General features: G+C 44.4%; 1 protein-coding gene across 1 annotated transcript in view; it reads left to right on the forward strand.

Moving 5' to 3' along the window:
- The first annotated feature begins 10,315 nt into the window (after window positions 1-10,315).
- GPR162 (G protein-coupled receptor 162) overlaps window positions 10,316-23,916 on the forward strand; it is a 210,212-nt gene continuing 196,611 nt past the window's right edge. The window contains exon 1 of the mRNA XM_053693069.1: window positions 10,316-11,155. Coding sequence (XP_053549044.1) covers window positions 10,316-11,155 — 840 coding nt within the window. The remainder of the gene's footprint in view (window positions 11,156-23,916) is intronic.

Raw genomic sequence — 23,916 nt, forward strand, 5'->3', positions numbered from 1 at the left:
GTACCAGTGGGTGATATTGTACCAGTGTGTAATACTGTGCCAGTGGGTGATACTGTACCAGTGGGTGATACTGTACCAGTGGGTGATACTGTGCCAGTGGGTGATACTGTGCCAGTGTGTAATACTGTGCCAGTGGGTGATATTGCGCCAGTGGGTGATACTGTACCAGTGGGTGATACTGTACCAGTGGGTGATACTGTGCCAGTGAGTGATACTGTACCAGTGTGTGATATTGTACCAGTGGGTGATACTGTACCAGTGGGTGATACTGTGCCAGTGTGTAATACTGTACCAGTGGGTGATACTGTACCAGTGTGTGATATTGTACCAGTGGGTGATACTGTACCAGTGTGTGATATTGTACCAGTGGGTGATACTGTACCAGTGGGTGATACTGTACCAGTGGGTGATATTGTACCAGTGGGTGATACTGTACCAGTGGGTGATACTGTACCAGTGGGTGATATTGTACCAGTGGGTGATACTGTACCAGTGTGTGATATTGTACCAGTGGGTGATACTGTACCAGTGGGTGATACTGTACCAGTGGGTGATACTGTACCAGTGTGTGATATTGTACCAGTGTGTGATATTGTACCAGTGTATGATATTGTACCAGTGTGTGATATTGTCCAGTATGTAACACTATCAGTGTGTGATATTGTACCAGGGTGTGATATTGTACCAGTGTGTGATATTGTACCAGTATGTGATATTGTACCAGTGTGTGATATTGTACCAGTGTGTGATATTGTACCAGTATGTGATATTGTACCAGTATGTAACACTATCAGTGTGTGATATTGTACCAGTGTGTGATATTGTACCAGTGTGTGATATTGTACCAGTATGTGATATTGTCCAGTATGTTATATTGTACCAGTGTGTGATATTGTACCAGTATGTAACACTATCAGTGTGTGATATTGTACCAGTATATGATATTGTACCAGTGTGTGATATTGTACCAGTGTGTGATATTGTACCAGTGTGTGATATTGTACCAGTGTGTGATATTGTACCAGTATGTAACACTATCAGTGTGTGATATTGTACCAGTGTGTGATATTGTACCAGTATGTGATATTGTACCAGTATGTGATATTGTACCAGTGTGTGATATTGTACCAGTATGTGATATTGTACCAGTATGTGATATTGTACCAGTGGGTGATATTGTACCAGTATGTAACACTATCAGTATGTGATATTGTACCAGTGTGTGATATTGTACCAGTATGTGATATTGTACCAGTGTGTGATATTGTACCAGTGTGTGATATTGTACCAGTGGGTGATATTGTATCAGTGGGTGATATTGTACCAGTGGGTGATATTGTACCAGTATGTAACACTATCAGTATGTGATATTGTACCAGTGTGTGATATTGTACCAGTATGTGATATTGTACCAGTGTGTGATATTGTACCAGTGTGTAACACTATCAGTGTGTGATATTGTACCAGTATGTAACACTATGAGTGTGTGATATTGTACCAGTATGTAACACTATCAGTGTGTGATATTGTACCAGTATATGATATTGTCCAGTATGTGATATTGTACCAGTATATGATATTGTACCAGTATGTAACACTATCAGTCTGTGATATTGTACCAGTGTGTGATATTGTACCAGTATGTGATATTGTCCAGTATGTGATACTGTACCAGTATGTAACACTATCAGTGTGTGATATTGTACCAGTGTGTGATATTGTACCAGTATGTAACACTATCAGTGTGTGATATTGTACCAGTATGTAACACTATCAGTGTGTGATATTGTACCAGTGTGTGATATTGTACCAGTGTGTGATACTGTACCAGTATATGATATTGTACCAGTGTGTGATATTGTACCAGTATGTAACACTATCAGTGTGTGATATTGTACCAGTATGTAACACTATCAGTGTGTGATATTGTACCAGTGTGTGATATTGTACCAGTGTGTGATATTGTACCAGTATGTGATATTGTCCAGTATGTAACACTATCAGTGTGTGATATTGTACCAGTGTGTGATATTGTACCAGTGTGTGATATTGTACCAGTATGTAACACTATCAGTGTGTGATATTGTACCAGTGTGTGATATTGTACCAGTGTGTGATATTGTACCAGTGTGTGATATTGTACCAGTGTGTGATATTGTACCAGTGTGTGATATTGTACCAGTATGTGATATTGTACCAGTGGGTGATATTGTACCAGTATGTAACACTATCAGTATGTGATATTGTACCAGTGTGTGATATTGTACCAGTATGTGATATTGTACCAGTGTGTGATATTGTACCAGTGGGTGATATTGTACCAGTGGGTGATATTGTACCAGTGGGTGATATTGTACCAGTATGTGATATTGTACCAGTGTGTGATATTGTACCAGTATGTGATATTGTACCAGTGTGTGATATTGTACCAGTGTGTGATATTGTACCAGTATATGATATTGTACCAGTGTGTGATATTGTACCAGTGTGTGATATTGTACCAGTGTGTGATATTGTACCAGTGGGTGATACTGTACCAGTGTGTGATATTGTACCAGTGGGTGATACTGTACCAGTGGGTGATACTGTACCAGTGGGTGATACTGTACCAGTGGGTGATACTGTACCAGTGGGTGATACTGTACCAGTGGGTGATATTGTACCAGTGGGTGATACTGTACCAGTGTGTGATATTGTACCAGTGGGTGATACTGTACCAGTGGGTGATACTGTACCAGTGGGTGATACTGTACCAGTGTGTGATATTGTACCAGTGTGTGATATTGTACCAGTGTATGATATTGTACCAGTGTGTGATATTGTCCAGTATGTAACACTATCAGTGTGTGATATTGTACCAGGGTGTGATATTGTACCAGTGTGTGATATTGTACCAGTATGTGATATTGTACCAGTGTGTGATATTGTACCAGTGTGTGATATTGTACCAGTATGTGATATTGTACCAGTATGTAACACTATCAGTGTGTTATATTGTACCAGTATGTAACACTATCAGTGTGTGATATTGTACCAGTGTGTGATATTGTACCAGTGTGTGATATTGTACCAGTATGTGATATTGTCCAGTATGTTATATTGTACCAGTGTGTGATATTGTACCAGTATGTAACACTATCAGTGTGTGATATTGTACCAGTATATGATATTGTCCAGTATGTTATATTGTACCAGTGTGTAACACTATCAGTGTGTGATATTGTACCAGTATGTAACACTATGAGTGTGTGATATTGTACCAGTATGTAACACTATCAGTGTGTGATATTGTACCAGTATATGATATTGTCCAGTATGTGATATTGTACCAGTATATGATATTGTACCAGTATGTAACACTATCAGTCTGTGATATTGTACCAGTGTGTGATATTGTACCAGTATGTGATATTGTCCAGTATGTGATACTGTACCAGTATGTAACACTATCAGTGTGTGATATTGTACCAGTGTGTGATATTGTACCAGTATGTAACACTATCAGTGTGTGATATTGTACCAGTATGTAACACTATCAGTGTGTGATATTGTACCAGTGTGTGATATTGTACCAGTGTGTGATACTGTACCAGTATATGATATTGTACCAGTGTGTGATATTGTACCAGTATGTAACACTATCAGTGTGTGATATTGTACCAGTATGTAACACTATCAGTGTGTGATATTGTACCAGTGTGTGATATTGTACCAGTGTGTGATATTGTACCAGTATGTGATATTGTCCAGTATGTAACACTATCAGTGTGTGATATTGTACCAGTGTGTGATATTGTACCAGTGTGTGATATTGTACCAGTATGTAACACTATCAGTGTGTGATATTGTACCAGTGTGTGATATTGTACCAGTGTGTGATATTGTACCAGTATGTGATATTGTACCAGTGTGTGATATTGTACCAGTGTGTGATATTGTACCAGTATGTGATATTGTACCAGTGTGTGATATTGTACCAGTATGTAACACTATCAGTGTGTGATATTGTACCAGTATGTAACACTATCAGTGTGTGATATTGTACCAGTGTGTGATATTGTACCAGTGTGTGATACTGTACCAGTATATGATATTGTACCAGTGTGTGATATTGTACCAGTATGTAACACTATCAGTGTGTGATATTGTACCAGTATGTAACACTATCAGTGTGTGATATTGTACCAGTGTGTGATACTGTACCAGTATATGATATTGTACCAGTATGTGATATTGTCCAGTATGTAACACTATCAGTGTGTGATATTGTACCAGTGTGTGATATTGTACCAGTGTGTGATATTGTACCAGTATGTAACACTATCAGTGTGTGATATTGTACCAGTGTGTGATATTGTACCAGTGTGTGATATTGTACCAGTATGTGATATTGTACCAGTGTGTGATATTGTACCAGTGTGTGATATTGTACCAGTATGTGATATTGTACCAGTGGGTGATATTGTACCAGTATGTAACACTATCAGTATGTGATATTGTACCAGTGTGTGATATTGTACCAGTATGTGATATTGTACCAGTGTGTGATATTGTACCAGTGTGTGATATTGTACCAGTGTGTGATATTGTACCAGTGTGTGATATTGTATCAGTGGGTGATATTGTACCAGTGGGTGATATTGTACCAGTATGTAACACTATCAGTATGTGATATTGTACCAGTGTGTGATATTGTACCAGTATGTGATATTGTACCAGTGTGTGATATTGTACCAGTGTGTAACACTATCAGTGTGTGATATTGTACCAGTATGTAACACTATGAGTGTGTGATATTGTACCAGTATGTAACACTATCAGTGTGTGATATTGTACCAGTATATGATATTGTCCAGTATGTGATATTGTACCAGTATATGATATTGTACCAGTATGTAACACTATCAGTCTGTGATATTGTACCAGTGTGTGATATTGTACCAGTATGTGATATTGTCCAGTATGTGATACTGTACCAGTATGTAACACTATCAGTGTGTGATATTGTACCAGTGTGTGATATTGTACCAGTATGTAACACTATCAGTGTGTGATATTGTACCAGTATGTAACACTATCAGTGTGTGATATTGTACCAGTGTGTGATATTGTACCAGTGTGTGATACTGTACCAGTATATGATATTGTACCAGTGTGTGATATTGTACCAGTATGTAACACTATCAGTGTGTGATATTGTACCAGTATGTAACACTATCAGTGTGTGATATTGTACCAGTGTGTGATATTGTACCAGTGTGTGATATTGTACCAGTATGTGATATTGTCCAGTATGTAACACTATCAGTGTGTGATATTGTACCAGTGTGTGATATTGTACCAGTGTGTGATATTGTACCAGTATGTAACACTATCAGTGTGTGATATTGTACCAGTGTGTGATATTGTACCAGTGTGTGATATTGTACCAGTGTGTGATATTGTACCAGTGTGTGATATTGTACCAGTGTGTGATATTGTACCAGTGTGTGATATTGTACCAGTGTGTGATATTGTACCAGTGTGTGATATTGTACCAGTGTGTGATATTGTACCAGTATGTGATATTGTACCAGTATGTGATATTGTACCAGTGGGTGATATTGTACCAGTATGTAACACTATCAGTATGTGATATTGTACCAGTGTGTGATATTGTACCAGTATGTGATATTGTACCAGTATGTGATATTGTACTAGTGTGTGATATTGTACCAGTGTGTGATATTGTACCAGTGGGTGATATTGTACCAGTGGGTGATATTGTACCAGTATGTAACACTATCAGTATGTGATATTGTACCAGTGTGTGATATTGTACCAGTATGTGATATTGTACCAGTGTGTGATATTGTACCAGTATATGATATTGTACCAGTGTGTGATATTGTACCAGTGTGTGATATTGTACCAGTGTGTGATATTGTACCAGTGTGTGATATTGTACCAGTATGTAACACTATCAGTGGGTGATATTGTACCAGTGGGTGATATTGTACCAGTGTTTGATATTGTACCAGTATGTAACACTATCAGTGGGTGATATTGTACCAGTGGGTGATATTGTACCAGTGTTTGATATTGTACCAGTATGTGATATTGTACCAGTGTGTGATATTGTACCAGTATGTGATATTGTACCAGTATGTGATACTGTACCAGTGTGTGATATTGTCCAGTATGTGATATTGTACCAGTGGGTGATATTGTACCAGTGGGTGATACTGTACCAGTGTGTGATATTGTACCAGTGGGGGATACTGTACCAGTGTGTGATACTATACCAGTGGGTGATACTGTGCCAGTGTGTGATACTGTGCCAGTGTGTAATACTGTGCCAGTGTGTAATACTGTGCCAGTGGGTGATACTGTACCAGTGGGTGATATTGTGCCAGTGTGTGATACTGTGCCAGTGGGTGATACTGTGCCAGTGGGTGATATTGTACCAGTGGGTGATATTGTACCAGTGGGTGATACTGTGCCAGTGGGTGATACTGTACCAGTGTGTAATACTGTACCAGTGGGTGATACTGTGCCAGTGTGTAATACTGTACCAGTGGGTGATATTGTGCCAGTGTGTGATACTGTGCCAGTGTGTGATACTGTGCCAGTGGGTGATATTGTACCAGTGGGTGATACTGTGCCAGTGGGTGATACTGTACCAGTGGGTGATACTGTGCCAGTGTGTAATACTGTGCCAGTGGGTGATACTGCGCCAGTGGGTGATATTGCGCCAGTGGGTGATATTGCGCCAGTGGGTGATACTGTGCCAGTGGGTGATACTGTACCAGTGTGTAATACTGTACCAGTGGGTGATACTGTACCAGTGTGTAATACTGTACCAGTGGGTGATACTGTACCAGTGTGTAATACTGTACCAGTGGGTGATATTGTACCAGTGGGTGATATTGTACCAGTGGGTGATATTGTACCAGTGGGTGATACTGTACCAGTGGGTGATATTGTACCAGTGGGGGATACTGTACCAGTGTGTGATACTATACCAGTGGGTGATACTGTGCCAGTGTGTGATACTGTGCCAGTGTGTAATACTGTGCCAGTGGGTGATACTGTGCCAGTGGGTGATACTGTGCCAGTGGGTGATACTGTGCCAGTGGGTGATATTGTGCCAGTGTGTGATACTGTGCCAGTGTGTGATACTGTGCCAGTGGGTGATATTGTACCAGTGGGTGATACTGTGCCAGTGGGTGATACTGTACCAGTGTGTAATACTGTACCAGTGGGTGATACTGTGCCAGTGTGTAATACTGTACCAGTGGGTGATATTGTGCCAGTGTGTGATACTGTGCCAGTGTGTGATACTGTGCCAGTGGGTGATATTGTACCAGTGGGTGATACTGTGCCAGTGGGTGATACTGTACCAGTGGGTGATACTGTACCAGTGGGTGATACTGTGCCAGTGTGTAATACTGTACCAGTGGGTGATACTGCGCCAGTGGGTGATATTGCGCCAGTGGGTGATATTGCGCCAGTGGGTGATACTGTGCCAGTGGGTGATACTGTACCAGTGTGTAATACTGTACCAGTGGGTGATACTGTACCAGTGTGTAATACTGTACCAGTGGGTGATACTGTACCAGTGTGTAATACTGTACCAGTGGGTGATATTGTACCAGTGGGTGATACTGTGCCAGTGGGTGATACTGTGCCAGTGGGTGATACTGTACCAGTGGGTGATATTGTGTCTTGTTGGGCAGTGAGTGTTTTGCAAGCTCGGCATATAGAAGTTTAGAACTCACATAAGAGATTAGCATAGCATTTCAAACAGACATTTAGCACTACAGCACACAGAACACGCCTGGTAGTGCAAGAAATTCTTTACAAACGAGAATCTCTGCTAGTTTTGCACTGACTGATCTCTTCTGATATCCTAGGCACATAACCCACGTTTGCTACACGAGGACTCATATTTGCATCTCTCTTTTCTCTGAAGAGATTCACCCTGGAGAATATGCAACAGGCCGCAGATGTGGCGTGAACTTTCTACCTGAGACTTCCCGCGGCTGTGTGACATCAACACCTGGCCAGGACTGGCACAGAGTGTGCATCCAGCAAATTGGTAGTGAGACATGGAGAGCGTAGGATAAACAGAAAGTTCTAGTGAGAGAGAGAGGAAGAGACAGAAAAGAGAGAGAAAGAAGAAGAAACATAAAGCCAGTACATATAACCTCCATCATGTCAGACAACAGAGCAATGTGCTCCCTGCCCCGCAGTGCCTGAGGCCATCAACAAGACAGGAAGGGAGGACAGGGGGACTGAGAAAGAGGGGATCTGGGAAGAGAGGAGTAGTAAACACAGGAACAGGGAGTCCAAGAATATTAGTGAGTGAGGGTCGCAGAAGGGGTGGGGTGGGCAGGAAAGAGGAGGGGGGGGGGAGAGACAGGGGGGAGAAGGGAGAGACAGGGGGGAGAAAGGAGACCAGGGGAGAGACAGGGGGAGAAAGGAGACCGGGGGAGAGACAGGAGGAGAAGGGAGAGTAGGGAAGAGAGAAGGGAGAGTAGGGGAGAGACAGAAGGAGAAGTGAGAGACAGGAGAGAGACAGAAGGAGAAGGGAGAGACAGGAGAGAGACAGAAGGAGAAGGGAGAGACAGGAGAGAGACAGAAGGAGAAGGGAGAGACAGGAGAGAGACAGAAGGAGAAGGGAGAGACAGGAGAGAGACAGAAGGAGAAGGGAGAGACAGGAGAGAGACAGAAGGAGAAGGGAGAGACAGGAGAGAGACAGGAGGAGAAGGGAGAGACAGGAGAGAGACAGAAGGAGAAGGGAGAGACAGGAGAGAGACAGAAGGAGAAGGGAGAGACAGGAGAGAGACAGAAGGAGAAGGGAGAGACAGGAGAGAGACAGAAGGAGAAGGGAGAGACAGGAGAGAGACAGAAGGAGAAGGGAGAGACAGGAGAGAGACAGAAGGAGAAGGGAGAGACAGGAGAGAGACAGAAGGAGAAGGGAGAGACAGGAGAGAGACAGAAGGAGAAGGGAGAGACAGGAGAGAGACAGAAGGAGAAGGGAGAGACAGGAGAGAGACAGAAGGAGAAGGGAGAGACAGGAGAGAGACAGAAGGAGAAGGGAGAGACAGGAGAGAGACAGAAGGAGAAGGGAGAGACAGGAGAGAGACAGAAGGAGAAGGGAGAGACAGGAGAGAGACAGAAGGAGAAGGGAGAGACAGGAGAGAGACAGGAGGAGAAGGGAGAGACAGGAGAGAGACAGGAGGAGAAGGGAGAGACAGGAGAGAGACAGGAGGAGAAGGGAGAGACAGGAGAGAGACAGGAGGAGAAGGGAGAGACAGGAGAGAGACAGGAGGAGAAGGGAGAGTAGGGGAGATACAGAAGGAGAAGGGAGAGACAGGAGAGAGACAGAAGGAGAAGGGAGAGACAGGAGAGAGACAGAAGGAGAAGGGAGAGTAGGGGAGAGACAGAAGGGAGAGACAGGAGAGAGACAGAAGGAGAAGGGAGAGACAGGAGAGAGACAGAAGGAGAAGGGAGAGTAGGGGAGAGACAGAAGGAGAAGGGACAGTAGGGGAGAGACAGAAGGAGAAGGGAGAGACAGGAGAGAGACAGAAGGAGAAGGGAGAGTAGGGGAGAGACAGAAGGAGAAGAGAGAGACAGGAGAGAGACAGAAGGAGAAGGGAGAGTAGGGGAGAGACAGAAGGAGAAGGGAGAGACAGGAGAGAGACAGAAGGAGAAGGGAGAGTAGGGGAGATACAGAAGGAGAAGGGAGAGACAGGATAAGGGAAAGAGGAGGAAGAGCTGGAGAGGGACTGGGAGACAGAGGGAGAAGGGATAATCAGGGGACACGTGAGAGGGAAAGAAGGAGAGCAGAGGAGAAACGAGTAGGTGGTGAAGGAAAGAGAGTACTGAAGAGATGAGAGGGAGATAGGGGAATAGGATAAAAGTAAGCAAAAAGAGACAGCAGGTGAGACGGTTTAGGTAGAAGCAGGGGAGAGACGGGGAAGGGAGTAGAGGGGGGAAGAGATAGGGGGAGAGGCAGGATAAGGAGAAAAATAGGAGGAGGGGAGAGAGAATAAGGGAAATAGGAGGATAGAGGTGGCGAGGCAGGATAAGGGGAAGAGGAAAGAGACAGGTGGGAGAGACAGGTGATAAAGGAGGGACAACAGTGAGAAGCAAGGAAAGAAGGAAATACAATTAATGAAGAACATTAAGTAATAAGGATGATAGACAAGAACAGTAGAAGAAACTAACAGCAAACAAATTACAGTCTGTGACCTACAGGAGACGACTGAGGAGAAAAACAGATAAAGCCACCTATAGAACGTTCCTTGCTGCCCCTTGGGCCCAGAAGATGCCCCGGGCCCCTGATCAAGATGAGGCAGACGAGCTATATCAGAACAACTCACTGTCATGGCTGGCTTGTGGTGTGCTCTCTCTTCTAGCTAACGCATGGAGCATTCTGAGCCTTGCAAGTCGAGGTGGTAGCGGGCAGCGCCCACGTCCTCTAGAACTGCTCCTCTGCCTGCTGGCGGGTACCCACCTGCTAATGGCTGCTGTGCCCCTTTCTCTCTTCTCTGTGGTGCAGTTGAGGAGGAGACATTCTCCTGGGTACGAGTGGAATGAAGGTTTGTGCAAGGTCTTTGTTTCCACATACTACACATTGGCGCTGTCAACATGTCTGACCGTGGCTTGTCTTTCTTACCACCGTATGTGGATGGTGCGTTGGCCAGTCAGCTACCGTCTGGGTGGTGCCCGGAGGCAGGCATTGCAGGGAGCACTTGGAATCTGGGCAGCTTCCTTTGTACTGTCTACATTACCTTCCATTGGCTGGCATGACAACGCCCGCAGGTTTTACACTCGTGGGTGCCATTTCCTGGCCAGCCGAATTGGACTAGGCTTTGGATTGTGTTTTCAATTGTTGTTGTTGGGAGGGGTGGGCACTGGACTTGGGTGTCTAGGAGTAACCATTTACCATGCATGCTGTTGCCCATCATCAGGGCAACGAGGAGTTGCAGGAGAAGGGGGAGCAGAAGGAAAGCTGGAGGTGCCAGCCATTGTGGTACAGGATGCCCAGGGCAAAAGACGTTCATCACTTGATGGTTCAGAGTCACCGAAGACAGCAGCACAAGTCACTGGGCTTGTCGGGGGAATTGTTCTTCTCTATGATGCATTGACGGGGCTGCCCATACTGGTGAGATTTAGAGCACTGTGCTTTATTATTATGTTTCATTTCACCCCATCATTTAACATAGTAGGTTATAATTATATATTTTTCCGAATTTAGAGATATTTGGTGCATTTTGAGCGCAGGCACCATACAGATCCCTTGTCCCTCACATTTCTCCCTGGTGCACCTCCATACACTTTACTGTGAGTGGATAGGGGCAGACTCCACACAAAGAAATGTCTGAAACTCAAAATACAATATTTCACATTGACTTTAATGTTTATCATTTGAATCTTGTTCCTTCCCCTGGTGCATCCTCAGCGGTTTCAACCCCAGACTGAGCTACTGTACTAAAGCACCAGCCACCAAGGTCGCTAGACCTAACCTAAGGTCACTAGACCTAACCTAAGGTCACTATATTATTATTCTTTATTTATAAAGCGCCAACAGATTCCGCAGTGCTGTCCATGGGTAACAAAGGTAAAAGGACAGTACAATATGAGACACCAGACAAAATTTAACAAACAAATACAGGGGGAATTGGGAGCCCTGTTCCTGTGGGAACTTGCAATCTAAATGGGTAGGAGGGAGAGAAACAGGAGGTGGGGACTGCAAAAGTGGGAATGATGTTAGTGTGGAGTAAGATGAGGGCAACTATTAGGCAAGTGGAATTCATTAGTTGCTGATTTGGTGATAGGCTTCCCTAAACAAGAAGGTCTTTAGGGAGCGTTTAAAGGAGGAAAGGTTGGGGGAACGTCTGACAGCTCGAGGAAGTGCGTTCCAGACGGTTGGTGCCGCACGAGAGAAGTCCTGTAGTCTAGCATGAGAGGAGGTGATGGTAGAAGAGGCAAGGAGTAGATCATTGTTGGATCTTAGGGGACGGTCTGGAGTATATTTGTTGATGAGGGATAACAGGTATGGGGGGGCTGCATTGGTAATGGCTTTGTAGGTCAGAGTGAGAATTTTGAATTTAATTCTGCTGTGAATGGGGAGCCAGTGAAGGGACTCACAGAGGGGTGCAGCGGATACAGAGCGTCGGGAGAGGTGGATTAGCCTAGCAGAGGCATTTAGGATGGATTGAAGGGGGGAGAGAGGAAGGCCAGTTAGTAGGTTGTTACAGTAGTCAAGCCGGGAAATTACTAGGGAATGGATTAGCTGTTTAGTAGTTTCAGCACTCAGAAAAGGACGAATTTTGGAGATATTGCTTAGGTGGTTGCGACAGGATGAAGAGAGCGATTGGATGTGGGGTATGAAGGACAGATTGGAGTCAAGTGTAACTCCTAGGCAGCGGACTTGGGGTGATGAGGAGATAGTGGTGTCACCAACAGTGATAGTAAAGTTAGAAACTGGAGTAGAATTAGATGGGGGATTCGAAGAAGCTCAGTCTTGGACATGTTGATTTTTAGGTGGAGAGAGGCCATCCAGGAAGAAATGCCAGATAAGCAGTCGCTGATGTGGGAAAGGACAGAAGGAGAGAGTGCAGGGGTGGATAGGTAGATCTGAGTATCATCAGCATAGAGGTGATAGTTGAAGCCATAGCTACTGATAAGTTTACCCAGTGAGGAATTGGGAGGTTGGTCCAGGGGGGCAATAGATAACTGCCACCTTGAGGGAGAGGGGGGAGAAAATGCAGATGCAGTGAACTTCAGAGGAGGAGAAGGAGAGAGACGGATGAGGATGCAGGTGCTGATAGGAGCAAGAGGGGGATAGTAAGATTCCAACACCGCCACCATGTCTCTCACCTGGCCTAGGTGTGTGGCTAAAGTGGAGACTGCCGTGCGTTAGAGCAGCAATGGAAGCAGTGTCAGAGGAAGAAAGCCAGGTTTCAGTAATTGCTAGAAGATTGAAAGCGTTAGAAACAAACAGGTCGTGAACAGTTGTAAGTTTGTTACAGACAGAGCGAGAATTCCAGAGGGCACAAGAAAAGAGGGCATAAGCTCTGTGGGTTAATGGAGTTGAGATTGTTGGGATCGCGTGACCTTGAATCCTATGAGCCTTGTTTAAAAAACTACTCCTCAGTAGTTTATGTGGAACAGTGGATATCAAAATTTATAAATAAATGTACCACTAATCACCAATTATAATGATGATTTTAAGACCCTGAAAAAAAAATCATGAACAAACATTGACATTTAGTACAAAATGATCCCACCATAGGAGATAAAGTTTCCCCCTATCCTAATATAATTTATAGAAAGTCCAAGAATCTTTAGATGATTTTAGCTACTAGTGAGTTTAAAACTGAGATACATAGTAATAAACAAATGAGTTTATTTGGGAAGAATGTAAATGGATTTTTTCCATGTTTTGGATGTAAGTCTTGTCAGTATAGCTGCAAAACTAAAGAATATAGGTCCACACAAATAGGAAAAATATATGAAATTGATAGTACCATCAGATGCCAAGACAAAGGGGTGATATACATGATCCAATGCACGTGTAACAAACAATACATTGGAGAAACAACCAGAACCCTCAGGGAAAGAATCCGTGAACACCTTTGGACCATTGAAAAGGGTAAAAAAGACACATATTTTTGTACCAACATTTTAAGGAGAAACATAATAATAAATTGGCAGATTTTAGATTTTGGGGGATTAAAAAGGTACTACCAAACTGGAGAGGAGGAAATTTAGAAGTTGAACTCCTTAGAATTGAATCAGAGACCATATATACTCTACAAACCCTCCAACCTCAAGGACTCAATTCAGAACTAGAGATATCTATATTTCTCTGATCTTTCTCCCACCACATAAGAGGTCTATCTGTCATTTACACCTATGTTTAGTAATATATTTATTTATAATAATCCCTATAACTCATATCTTCCTATATGTGGAACAGCTCAAATACAGTGATTCTTTTTCACTTTTTGAGATTAATTAGTTTATCATGTATATATAACTTCAAACTTGTTGCTAGTTTCCCATTCCATACATATATTTAGTCTAAATTTATCAGCTACACACTTAATATTTATATGATTGTATCCACTTTTGTTCATCCTTATATCTCTCTTTATTTATACACGATACTGAAGACACAAATAATTTTCTTAGTTCAGATCCTTATTGTTTTTATCGAACAGTAGATATATATATATATTTTGCATGCTATCATTTGATTTATCAATATATCCAAGTCCTACCAGTGATTATATATATATATTGTGGTTATGTATATTTTTTAAATTAATCAGTTTTAATTAAGATCGCTTATTTAGTATAAATTAGTTGTCATGCGACACAGATTTCGTAGTCCATTTACAGATCAGTGACTGTTTTAAATAAATCGTTTTATAGAATGTATTTTTTGTATAGATATCCAATGTTTTTTAATTCACCAGATTATATGTCATAAGTTGCACATTTTATAATACCACCTTAACAAATTTGTGAACATCAATGATTTCCACCTTTAATCAAAGGAGGTGGTTTTTTAGGCTCCAATCGGATCAAGTAAATTACAGCCAATAGAAACTATAGACTACCTTTAAAAAGGTGTGTTATGCTCACCTGGAGTATCTTGATAAAGCCCTCCAAGGGTGAAACGCGTAGAATTTACTCCAGCCACAACACTGCTATTACAAGGATAGACTCACGACTAATACCCACTGAAAGCTGTGATCCAGCCCCTCCTGTGGACTCTCTAGTTTCTATGACTTAGGAGGTAAAGCCACCCCGAGGACCAGGGATCTGAACAGCAATATAAGTACGTGCAGTCATCAGGAATCATCACCAAACTTAAACCAATCCTCTAATGGTTACAAGTTTTCAAGGTAAAGCAAGTTTAAGCATCGCTACTGTGTGAACCCCCATACACGACTTACGAAGCGTGTATTACTACAGCCTATCAGAAGAGGGGTGTGCCATCTGACCACCAATAGAATCAGAGGTGTGTGGTGTGTATTAAGCTACGAACGACCCCGGCACATACAGACAGACGCTTAATACTAAGGAGCTACACATCGGCCTGGAGGCCCCTATATCCAGACAGATATTAGTAAGGTACCTTACCATTCACCTTTGACTGTTAAGATTGTTGTTTTGGGAGCGCTGTTCTCACCACCAACATCGAACTGATATTGATCAGCACACCTAAGCTGGTTAGACCACTTGTTAGCAGATTTCATTGAGGGAGACGTCCCTATTTTTTATATATATGATAGTTGTTTATATATCTGGATTAGATATTTTATCGCTTTCACACATTTATCATCTTGCTCTTATACCTTTACTATTTATGTTTGGTATCCATTAAATTTATATCTTTTATACAAATATTTCGTTCTTTGTAAATATCCATTCCACCTTACATTAACACTTTATATATCATTTCTTACATTTATTTGATGTCACTCATACTATATTCATTTGTTATCACTCATAGAGGTTCATACACTTCATGATATTTTGATTTACAAAACACGGCTACTCAGCCTCACTTCACAACCTAGATAGGTTTTAGGAGCCATCTATTATACACTCTTATGGTAGTTTAAATCCTAGCTGTATCTTACAAGCGCCAGTTGTTCAAATTTTGATATCCACTGTTCCACATAAACTACTGAGGAGGAGTAGTTTTTTAAACTAGGCTCATAGGATTTAGTATTGTGGGAGCCTGAGCGAGAGTGTAAAAGTGTGGTGATTGCTGCAGGGCCAGGGTTAGGAGAGACATCACCAGCAGCAAGCAGTAGTAGCAGTGAGAGTGACAGAAGGTGAGAGTGAGACTTGTAGGAGCGGGTATGACTAGACACAGGAGAGACATCACCAGCAGCAAGCAGTAGTAGCAGTGAGAGAGACAGAAGGTGAGAGTGAGACTTGTAGGAGCAGGTATGACTAGACACAGGAGAGACATCACCAGCAGCAAGCAGTAGTAGCAGTGAGAGAGACAGAAGGTGAGAGTGAGACTTGTAGGAGCGGGTATGACTAGACACAGGAGAGACATCACCAGCAGCAAGCAGTAGTAGCAGTGAGAGAGACAGAAGGTGAGAGTGAGACTTGTAGGAGCGGGTATGACTAGACACAGAAGAGACATCACCAGCAGCAAGCAGTAGTAGCAGTGAGAGAGACAGAAGGTGAGAGTGAGACTTGTAGGAGCGGGTATGACTAGACACAGGAGAGACATCACCAGCAGCAAGCAGTAGTAGCAGTGAGAGAGACAGAAGGTGAGAGTGAGACTTGTAGGAGCGGGTATGACTAGACACAGGAGAGACATCACCAGCAGCAAGCAGTAGTAGCAGTGAGAGAGACAGAAGGTGAGAGTGAGACTTGTAGGAGCGGGTATGACTAGACACAGGAGAGACATCACCAGCAGCAAGCAGTAGTAGCAGTGAGAGAGAAGGTGAGAGTGAGACTTGTAGGAGCGGGTATGACTAGACACAGGAGAGACATCACCAGCAGCAAGCAGTAGTAGCAGTGAGAGAGACAGAAGGTGAGAGTGAGACTTGTAGGAGCGGGTATGACTAGACACAGGAGAGACATCACCAGCAGCAAGCAGTAGTAGCAGTGAGAGAGAAGGTGAGAGTGAGACTTGTAGGAGCGGGTATGACTAGACACAGGAGAGACATCACCAGCAGCAAGCAGTAGTAGCAGTGAGAGAGACAGAAGGTGAGAGTGAGACTTGTAGGAGCGGGTATGACTAGACACAGGAGAGACATCACCAGCAGCAAGCAGTAGTAGCAGTGAGAGAGACAGAAGGTGAGAGTGAGACTTGTAGGAGCGCGTATGACTAGACACAGGAGAGACATCACCAGCAGCAAGCAGTAGTAGCAGTGAGAGAGACAGAAGGTGAGAGTGAGACTTGTAGGAGCGGGTATGACTAGACACAGGAGAGACATCACCAGCAGCAAGCAGTAGTAGCAGTGAGAGAGACAGAAGGTGAGAGTGAGACTTGTAGGAGCGTGTATGACTAGACACAGGAGAGACATCACCAGCAGCAAGCAGTAGTAGCAGTGAGAGAGACAGAAGGTGAGAGTGAGACTTGTAGGAGCGGGTATGACTAGACACAGGAGAGACATCACCAGCAGCAAGCAGTAGTAGCAGTGAGAGTGACAGAAGGTGAGAGGGAGACTTGTAGGAGTGGGTATGACTAGACACAGGAGAGACATCACCAGCAGCAAGCAGTAGTAGCAGTGAGAGTGACAGAAGGTGAGAGTGAGACTTGTAGGAGTGGGTATGACTAGACACAGGAGAGACATCACCAGCAGCAAGCAGTAGTAGCAGTGAGAGAGACAGAAGGTGAGAGTGAGACTTGTAGGAGCGGGTATGACTAGACACAGGAGAGACATCACCAGCAGCAAGCAGTAGTAGCAGTGAGAGAGACAGAAGGTGAGAGTGAGACTTGTAGGAGCGGGTATGACTAGACACAGGAGAGACATCACCAGCAGCAAGCAGTAGTAGCAGTGAGAGAGACATAAGGTGAGAGTGAGACTTGTAGGAACGGGTATGACTAGACACAGGAGAGACATCACCAGCAGCAAGCAGTAGTAGCAGTGAGAGAGACAGAAGGTGAGAGTGAGACTTGTAGGAGCGGGTATGACTAGACACAGGAGAGACATCACCAGCAGCAAGCAGTAGTAGCAGTGAGAGAGACAGAAGGTTAGAGTGAGACTTGTAGGAGCGGGTATGACTAGACACAGGAGAGACATCACCAGCAGCAAGCAGTAGTAGCAGTGAGAGAGACAGAAGGTGAGAGTGAGACTTGTAGGAGCGGGTATGACTAGACACAGGAGAGACATCACCAGCAGCAAGCAGTAGTAGCAGTGAGAGTGACAGAAGGTGAGAGTGAGACTTGTAGGAGCGGGTATGACTAGACACAGGAGAGACATCACCAGCAGCAAGCAGTAGTAGCAGTGAGAGAGACAGAAGGTGAGAGTGAGACTTGTAGGAGCGGGTATGACTAGACACAGGAGAGACATCACCAGCAGCAAGCAGTAGTAGCAGTGAGAGAGACAGAAGGTGAGAGTGAGACTTGTAGGAACGGGTATGACTAGACACAGGAGAGACATCACCAGCAGCAAGCAGTAGTAGCAGTGAGAGAGACAGAAGGTGAGAGTGAGACTTGTAGGAGCGGGTATGACTAGACACAGGAGAGACATCACCAGCAGCAAGCAGTAGTAGCAGTGAGAGAGACAGAAGGTGAGAGTGAGACTTGTAGGAGCGTGTATGACTAGACACAGGAGAGACATCACCAGCAGCAAGCAGTAGTAGCAGTGAGAGAGACAGAAGGTGAGAGTGAGACTTGTAGGAGCGGGTATGACTAGACACAGGAGAGACATCACCAGCAGCAAGCAGTAGTAGCAGTGAGAGAGACAGAAGGTGAGTGTGAGACTTGTAGGAGCGGGTATGACTAGACACAGGAGAGACATCACCAGCAGCAAGCAGTAGTAGCAGTGAGAGAGACAGAAGGTGAGAGTGAGACTTGTAGGAGCGGGTATGACTAGACACAGGAGAGACATCACCAGCAGCAAGCAGTAGTAGCAGTGAGAGAGACAGAAGGTGAGAGTGAGACTTGTAGGAGCGGGTATGACTAGACACAGGAGAGACATCACCAGCAGCAAGCAGTAGTAGCAGTGAGAGAGACAGAGGGTGAGAGTGAGACTTGTAGGAGCGGGTATGACTAGACACAGGAGAGACATCACCAGCAGCAAGCAGTAGTAGCAGTGAGAGAGACAGAAGGTGAGAGTGAGACTTGTAGGAGCGGGTATGACTAGACACAGGAGAGACATCACCAGCAGCAAGCAGTAGTAGCAGTGAGAGAGACAGAAGGTGAGAGTGAGACTTGTAGGAACAGGTATGACTAGACACAGGAGAGACATCACCAGCTGCAAGCAGTAGTAGCAGTGAGAGAGACAGAAGGTGAGAGTGAGACTTGTAGGAGCGGGTATGACTAGACACAGGAGAGACATCACCAGCAGCAAGCAGTAGTAGCAGTGAGAGAGACAGAAGGTGAGAGTGAGACTTGTAGGAGCGGGTATGACTAGACACAGGAGAGACATCACCAGCAGCAAGCAGTAGTAGCAGTGAGAGAGACAGAAGGTGAGAGTGAGACTTGTAGGAGCGGGTATGACTAGACACAGGAGAGACATCACCAGCAGCAAGCAGTAGTAGCAGTGAGAGAGACAGAAGGTGAGAGGGAGACTTGTAGGAGCGGGTATGACTAGACACAGGAGAGACATCACCAGCAGCAAGCAGTAGTAGCAGTGAGAGTGACAGAAGGTGAGAGGGAGACTTGTAGGAGCGGGTATGACTAGACACAGGAGAGACATCACCAGCAGCAAGCAGTAGTAGCAGTGAGAGTGACAGAAGGTGAGAGTCAGACTTGTAGGAGCGGGTATGACTAGACACAGGAGAGACATCACCAGCAGCAAGCAGTAGTAGCAGTGAGAGAGACAGAAGGTGAGAGGGAGACTTGTAGGAGCGGGTATGACTAGACACAGGAGAGACATCACCAGCAGCAAGCAGTAGTAGCAGTGAGAGTGACAGAAGGTGAGAGGGAGACTTGTAGGAGCGGGTATGACTAGACACAGGAGAGACATCACCAGCAGCAAGCAGTAGTAGCAGTGAGAGAGACAGAAGGTGAGAGTGAGACTTGTAGGAGCGGGTATGACTAGACACAGGAGAGTTAGATGGGGAAGTATTGCTAAGAAAACAGAGTAGTTCATGAGAGGACAGCATAGGGGATGAGAGGAGGGAGGGAGAGATAAGGATAGTGTGGGGATTATTGATGTTATAAGGGCATGCAGTGAGTTTTAGGAAGATGGCAGACAGAAAGGACATAGAGAGCATTGTGCAGGTGTACAGTTAGTAAGGATTACCTGTTAGTGGGGTCTGCAGTTTCCCCTCCAGTTCTTAACTCGGCCACTTATAATCCAAAGCCACTTTGAATCTCAGAGCCAAGGCCTCAGAGCCAGCTCTCAGCTGTATATAGTAGTAAAATTAGGGTTGGAATGATTTGATTCAAGGCAGCTGTGTTACAAGTAGACTAGTTAGGTAGACTGGAGTTACACACTTGTAAATTAGATGGGGGGGTGAGCAAATGGCTGGGGGATGCACACAGAAATTATACAATGGAGCTGATAATAAATATACAGAAAAAGTCATAAATTCAGACATCAGAGGAAATGCATACCAGTATATTGAAAAAACATTAAAGGGACGTGGGATAACAACCAGGGCATGAAATGCAGAGGAGGAAATGCATACCTGTGGAGAGATGAGATGATGAATAGTTAGAACAATGCTTCATGTTGTTAGTAGAGCATTCTAGAGGATAGCATTATGGAGTTAACTCCAGTATACCTAACCTAAGGTCACTACACCTAAACTAAGGGCACTATATTCAGCGCTACGGAATTTGGCAGCACTATACAAATAAATAATAGTAATATACCTAACCGAAGGCTACTAGCACACTATCTGTTATCCTCACACTACTCACTATCTGTTATCCTCACACTACTCACTATCTGCTATCCTCACACTACTCGCTATCTGCTATCCTCACTACTCACTATCTGCTATCCCCACACTACTCAATATCTGCTATCCTCACACTACTCACTATCTGCTATCCTCACACTACTAGCACACTATCTGCTATCCTCACACTACTAGCACACTACCTGCTATCCTCACACAACTAGCACACTACCTGCTATCCTCACACTACTAGCACACTACCTGCTATCCTCACACTACTAGCACACTACCTGCTATCCTCACACAACTAGCACACTACCTGCTATCCTCACACAACTAGCACACTACCTGCTATCCTCACACTACTAGCACACTACCTGCTATCCTCACACTACTAGCACACTACCTGCTATCCTCACACTACTAGCACACTACCTGCTATCCTCACACTACTAGCACACTACCTGCTATCCTCACACTACTCACTATCTGCTATCCTCACACTACTAGCACACTACCTGCTATCCTCACACTACTCACTATCTGCTATCCTCACACTACTCACTATCTGCTATCCTCACACTACTCACTATCTGCTATCCTCACACTACTCACTATCTGCTATCCTCACACTCCTCACTATCTGTTATCCTCACACTCCTCACTATCTGCTATCCTCACACTACTCGCTATTTGCTATCCTCACACTACTCGCTATTTGCTATCCTCACACTACTCGCTATCTGCTATCCTCACACTACTCGCTATCTGCTATCCTCACTACTCGCTATCTGCTATCCTCACACTACTCGCTATCTGCTATCCTCACACTACTCGCTATCTGCTATCCTCACACTACTCACTATCTGCTATCCCCACAATACTCACTATCTGCTATCCTCACACTACTCGCTATCTGCTATCCTCACACTACTCACTATCTGCTATCCTTACACTACTCGCTATCTGCTATCCTCACTACTCGCTATCTGCTATCCTCACACTACTCGCTATCTGCTATCCTCACACTACTCGCTATCTGCTATCCTCTCACTACTCACTATCTGCTATCCCCACACTACTCGCTATCTGCTATCCTCTCACTACTCACTATCTGCTATCCTCACACTACTCACTATCTGCTATCCCCACACTACTCACTATCTGCTATCCCCACACTACTCACTATCTGCTATCCTCACACTACTCGCTATCTGCTATCCTCACACTACTCGCTATCTGCTATCCTCACACTACTCGCTATCTGCTATCCTCACACTACTCACTATCTGCTATCCTCACACTACTCGCTATCTGCTATCCTCACTACTCGCTATCTGCTATCCTCACACTACTCGCTATCTGCTATCCTCTCACTACTCACTATCTGCTATCCCCACACTACTCGCTATCTGCTATCCCCACACTACTCACTATCTGCTATCCCCACACTACTCACTATCTGTTATCCTCACACTACTAGCACACTATCTGTTATCCTCACGCTACTCGCTATCTGCTATCCCCACACTACTCACTATCTGCTATCCTCACACTACTCGCTATCTGTTATCCTCACACTACTCGCTATCTGCTATCCTCACACTACTCGCTATCTGCTATCCTCACACTACTCGCTATCTGCTATCCTCACACTACTCACTATCTGCTATCCTCACCCTACTCACTATCTGCAATCCTCACACTACTCACTATCTGCAATCCTCACACTACTCACTATCTGTTATCCTCACACTACTAGCACACTATCTGTTATCCTCACGCTACTCGCTATCTGCTATCCCCACACTACTCACTATCTGCTATCCTCACACTACTCGCTATCTGTTATCCTCACACTACTCGCTATCTGCTATCCTCACACTACTCGCTATCTGCTATCCTCACACTACTCGCTATCTGCTATCCTCACACTACTCACTATCTGCTATCCTCACCCTACTCACTATCTGCAATCCTCACACTACTCACTATCTGCAATCCTCACACTACTCACTATCTGCTATCCTCACACTACTCACTATCTGTTATCCTCACACTACTCACTATCTGCTATCCTCACACTCCTCACTATCTGTTATCCTCACACTCCTCACTATCTGCTATCCTCACACTATTCGCTATTTGCTATCCTCACACTACTCGCTATTTGCTATCCTCACTACTCGCTATCTGCTATCCTCACACTACTCGCTATCTGCTATCCTCACTACTCGCTATCTGCTATCCTCACACTACTCGCTATCTGCTATCCTCACACTACTCGCTATCTGCTATCCTCACACTACTCGCTATCTGCTATCCTCACACTACTCGCTATCTGCTATCCTCACACTACTCGCTATCTGCTATCCTCACACTACTCGCTATCTGCTATCCTACACTACTCGCTATCTGCTATCCTCACTACTCGCTATCTGCTATCCTCACACTACTCGCTATCTGCTATCCTCACACTACTCGCTATCTGCTATCCTCTCACTACTCACTATCTGCTATCCCCACACTACTCGCTATCTGCTATCCTCTCACTACTCACTATCTGCTATCCTCACACTACTCACTATCTGCTATCCCCACACTACTCACTATCTGCTATCCCCACACTACTCACTATCTGCTATCCTCACACTACTCGCTATCTGCTATCCTCACACTACTCGCTATCTGCTATCCTCACACTACTCACTATCTGCTATCCTCACACTACTCGCTATCTGCTATCCTCACTACTCGCTATCTGCTATCCTCACACTACTCGCTATCTGCTATCCTCTCACTACTCACTATCTGCTATCCCCACACTACTCGCTATCTGCTATCCCCACACTACTCACTATCTGCTATCCCCACACTACTCACTATCTGTTATCCTCACACTACTAGCACACTATCTGTTATCCTCACACTACTCGCTATCTGCTATCCCCACACTTCTCACTATCTGCTATCCTCACACTACTCGCTATCTGTTATCCTCACACTACTCGCTATCTGCTGTCCTCACACTACTTGCTATCTGTTATCCTCACACTACTCGCTATCTGCTATCCTCACACTACTCACTATCTGTTATCCTCACTACTCACTATCTGCTATCCTCACACAACTAGCACACTACCTGCTATCCTCACACTACTAGCACACTACCTGCTATCCTCACACTACTAGCACACTACCTGCTATCCTCACACTACTCACTATCTGCTATCACCACACTACTCACTATCTGCTATCCCCACACTACTCACTATCTGTTATCCTCACACTACTCACTATCTGCTATCCCCACACTACTCACTATCTGCTATCCCCACACTACTCGCTATCTGCTATCCTCAC

Source organism: Bombina bombina, chromosome 9 (genome assembly GCF_027579735.1).
Source record: "Bombina bombina isolate aBomBom1 chromosome 9, aBomBom1.pri, whole genome shotgun sequence".
NCBI classification, from domain to species: domain Eukaryota; kingdom Metazoa; phylum Chordata; class Amphibia; order Anura; family Bombinatoridae; genus Bombina; species Bombina bombina.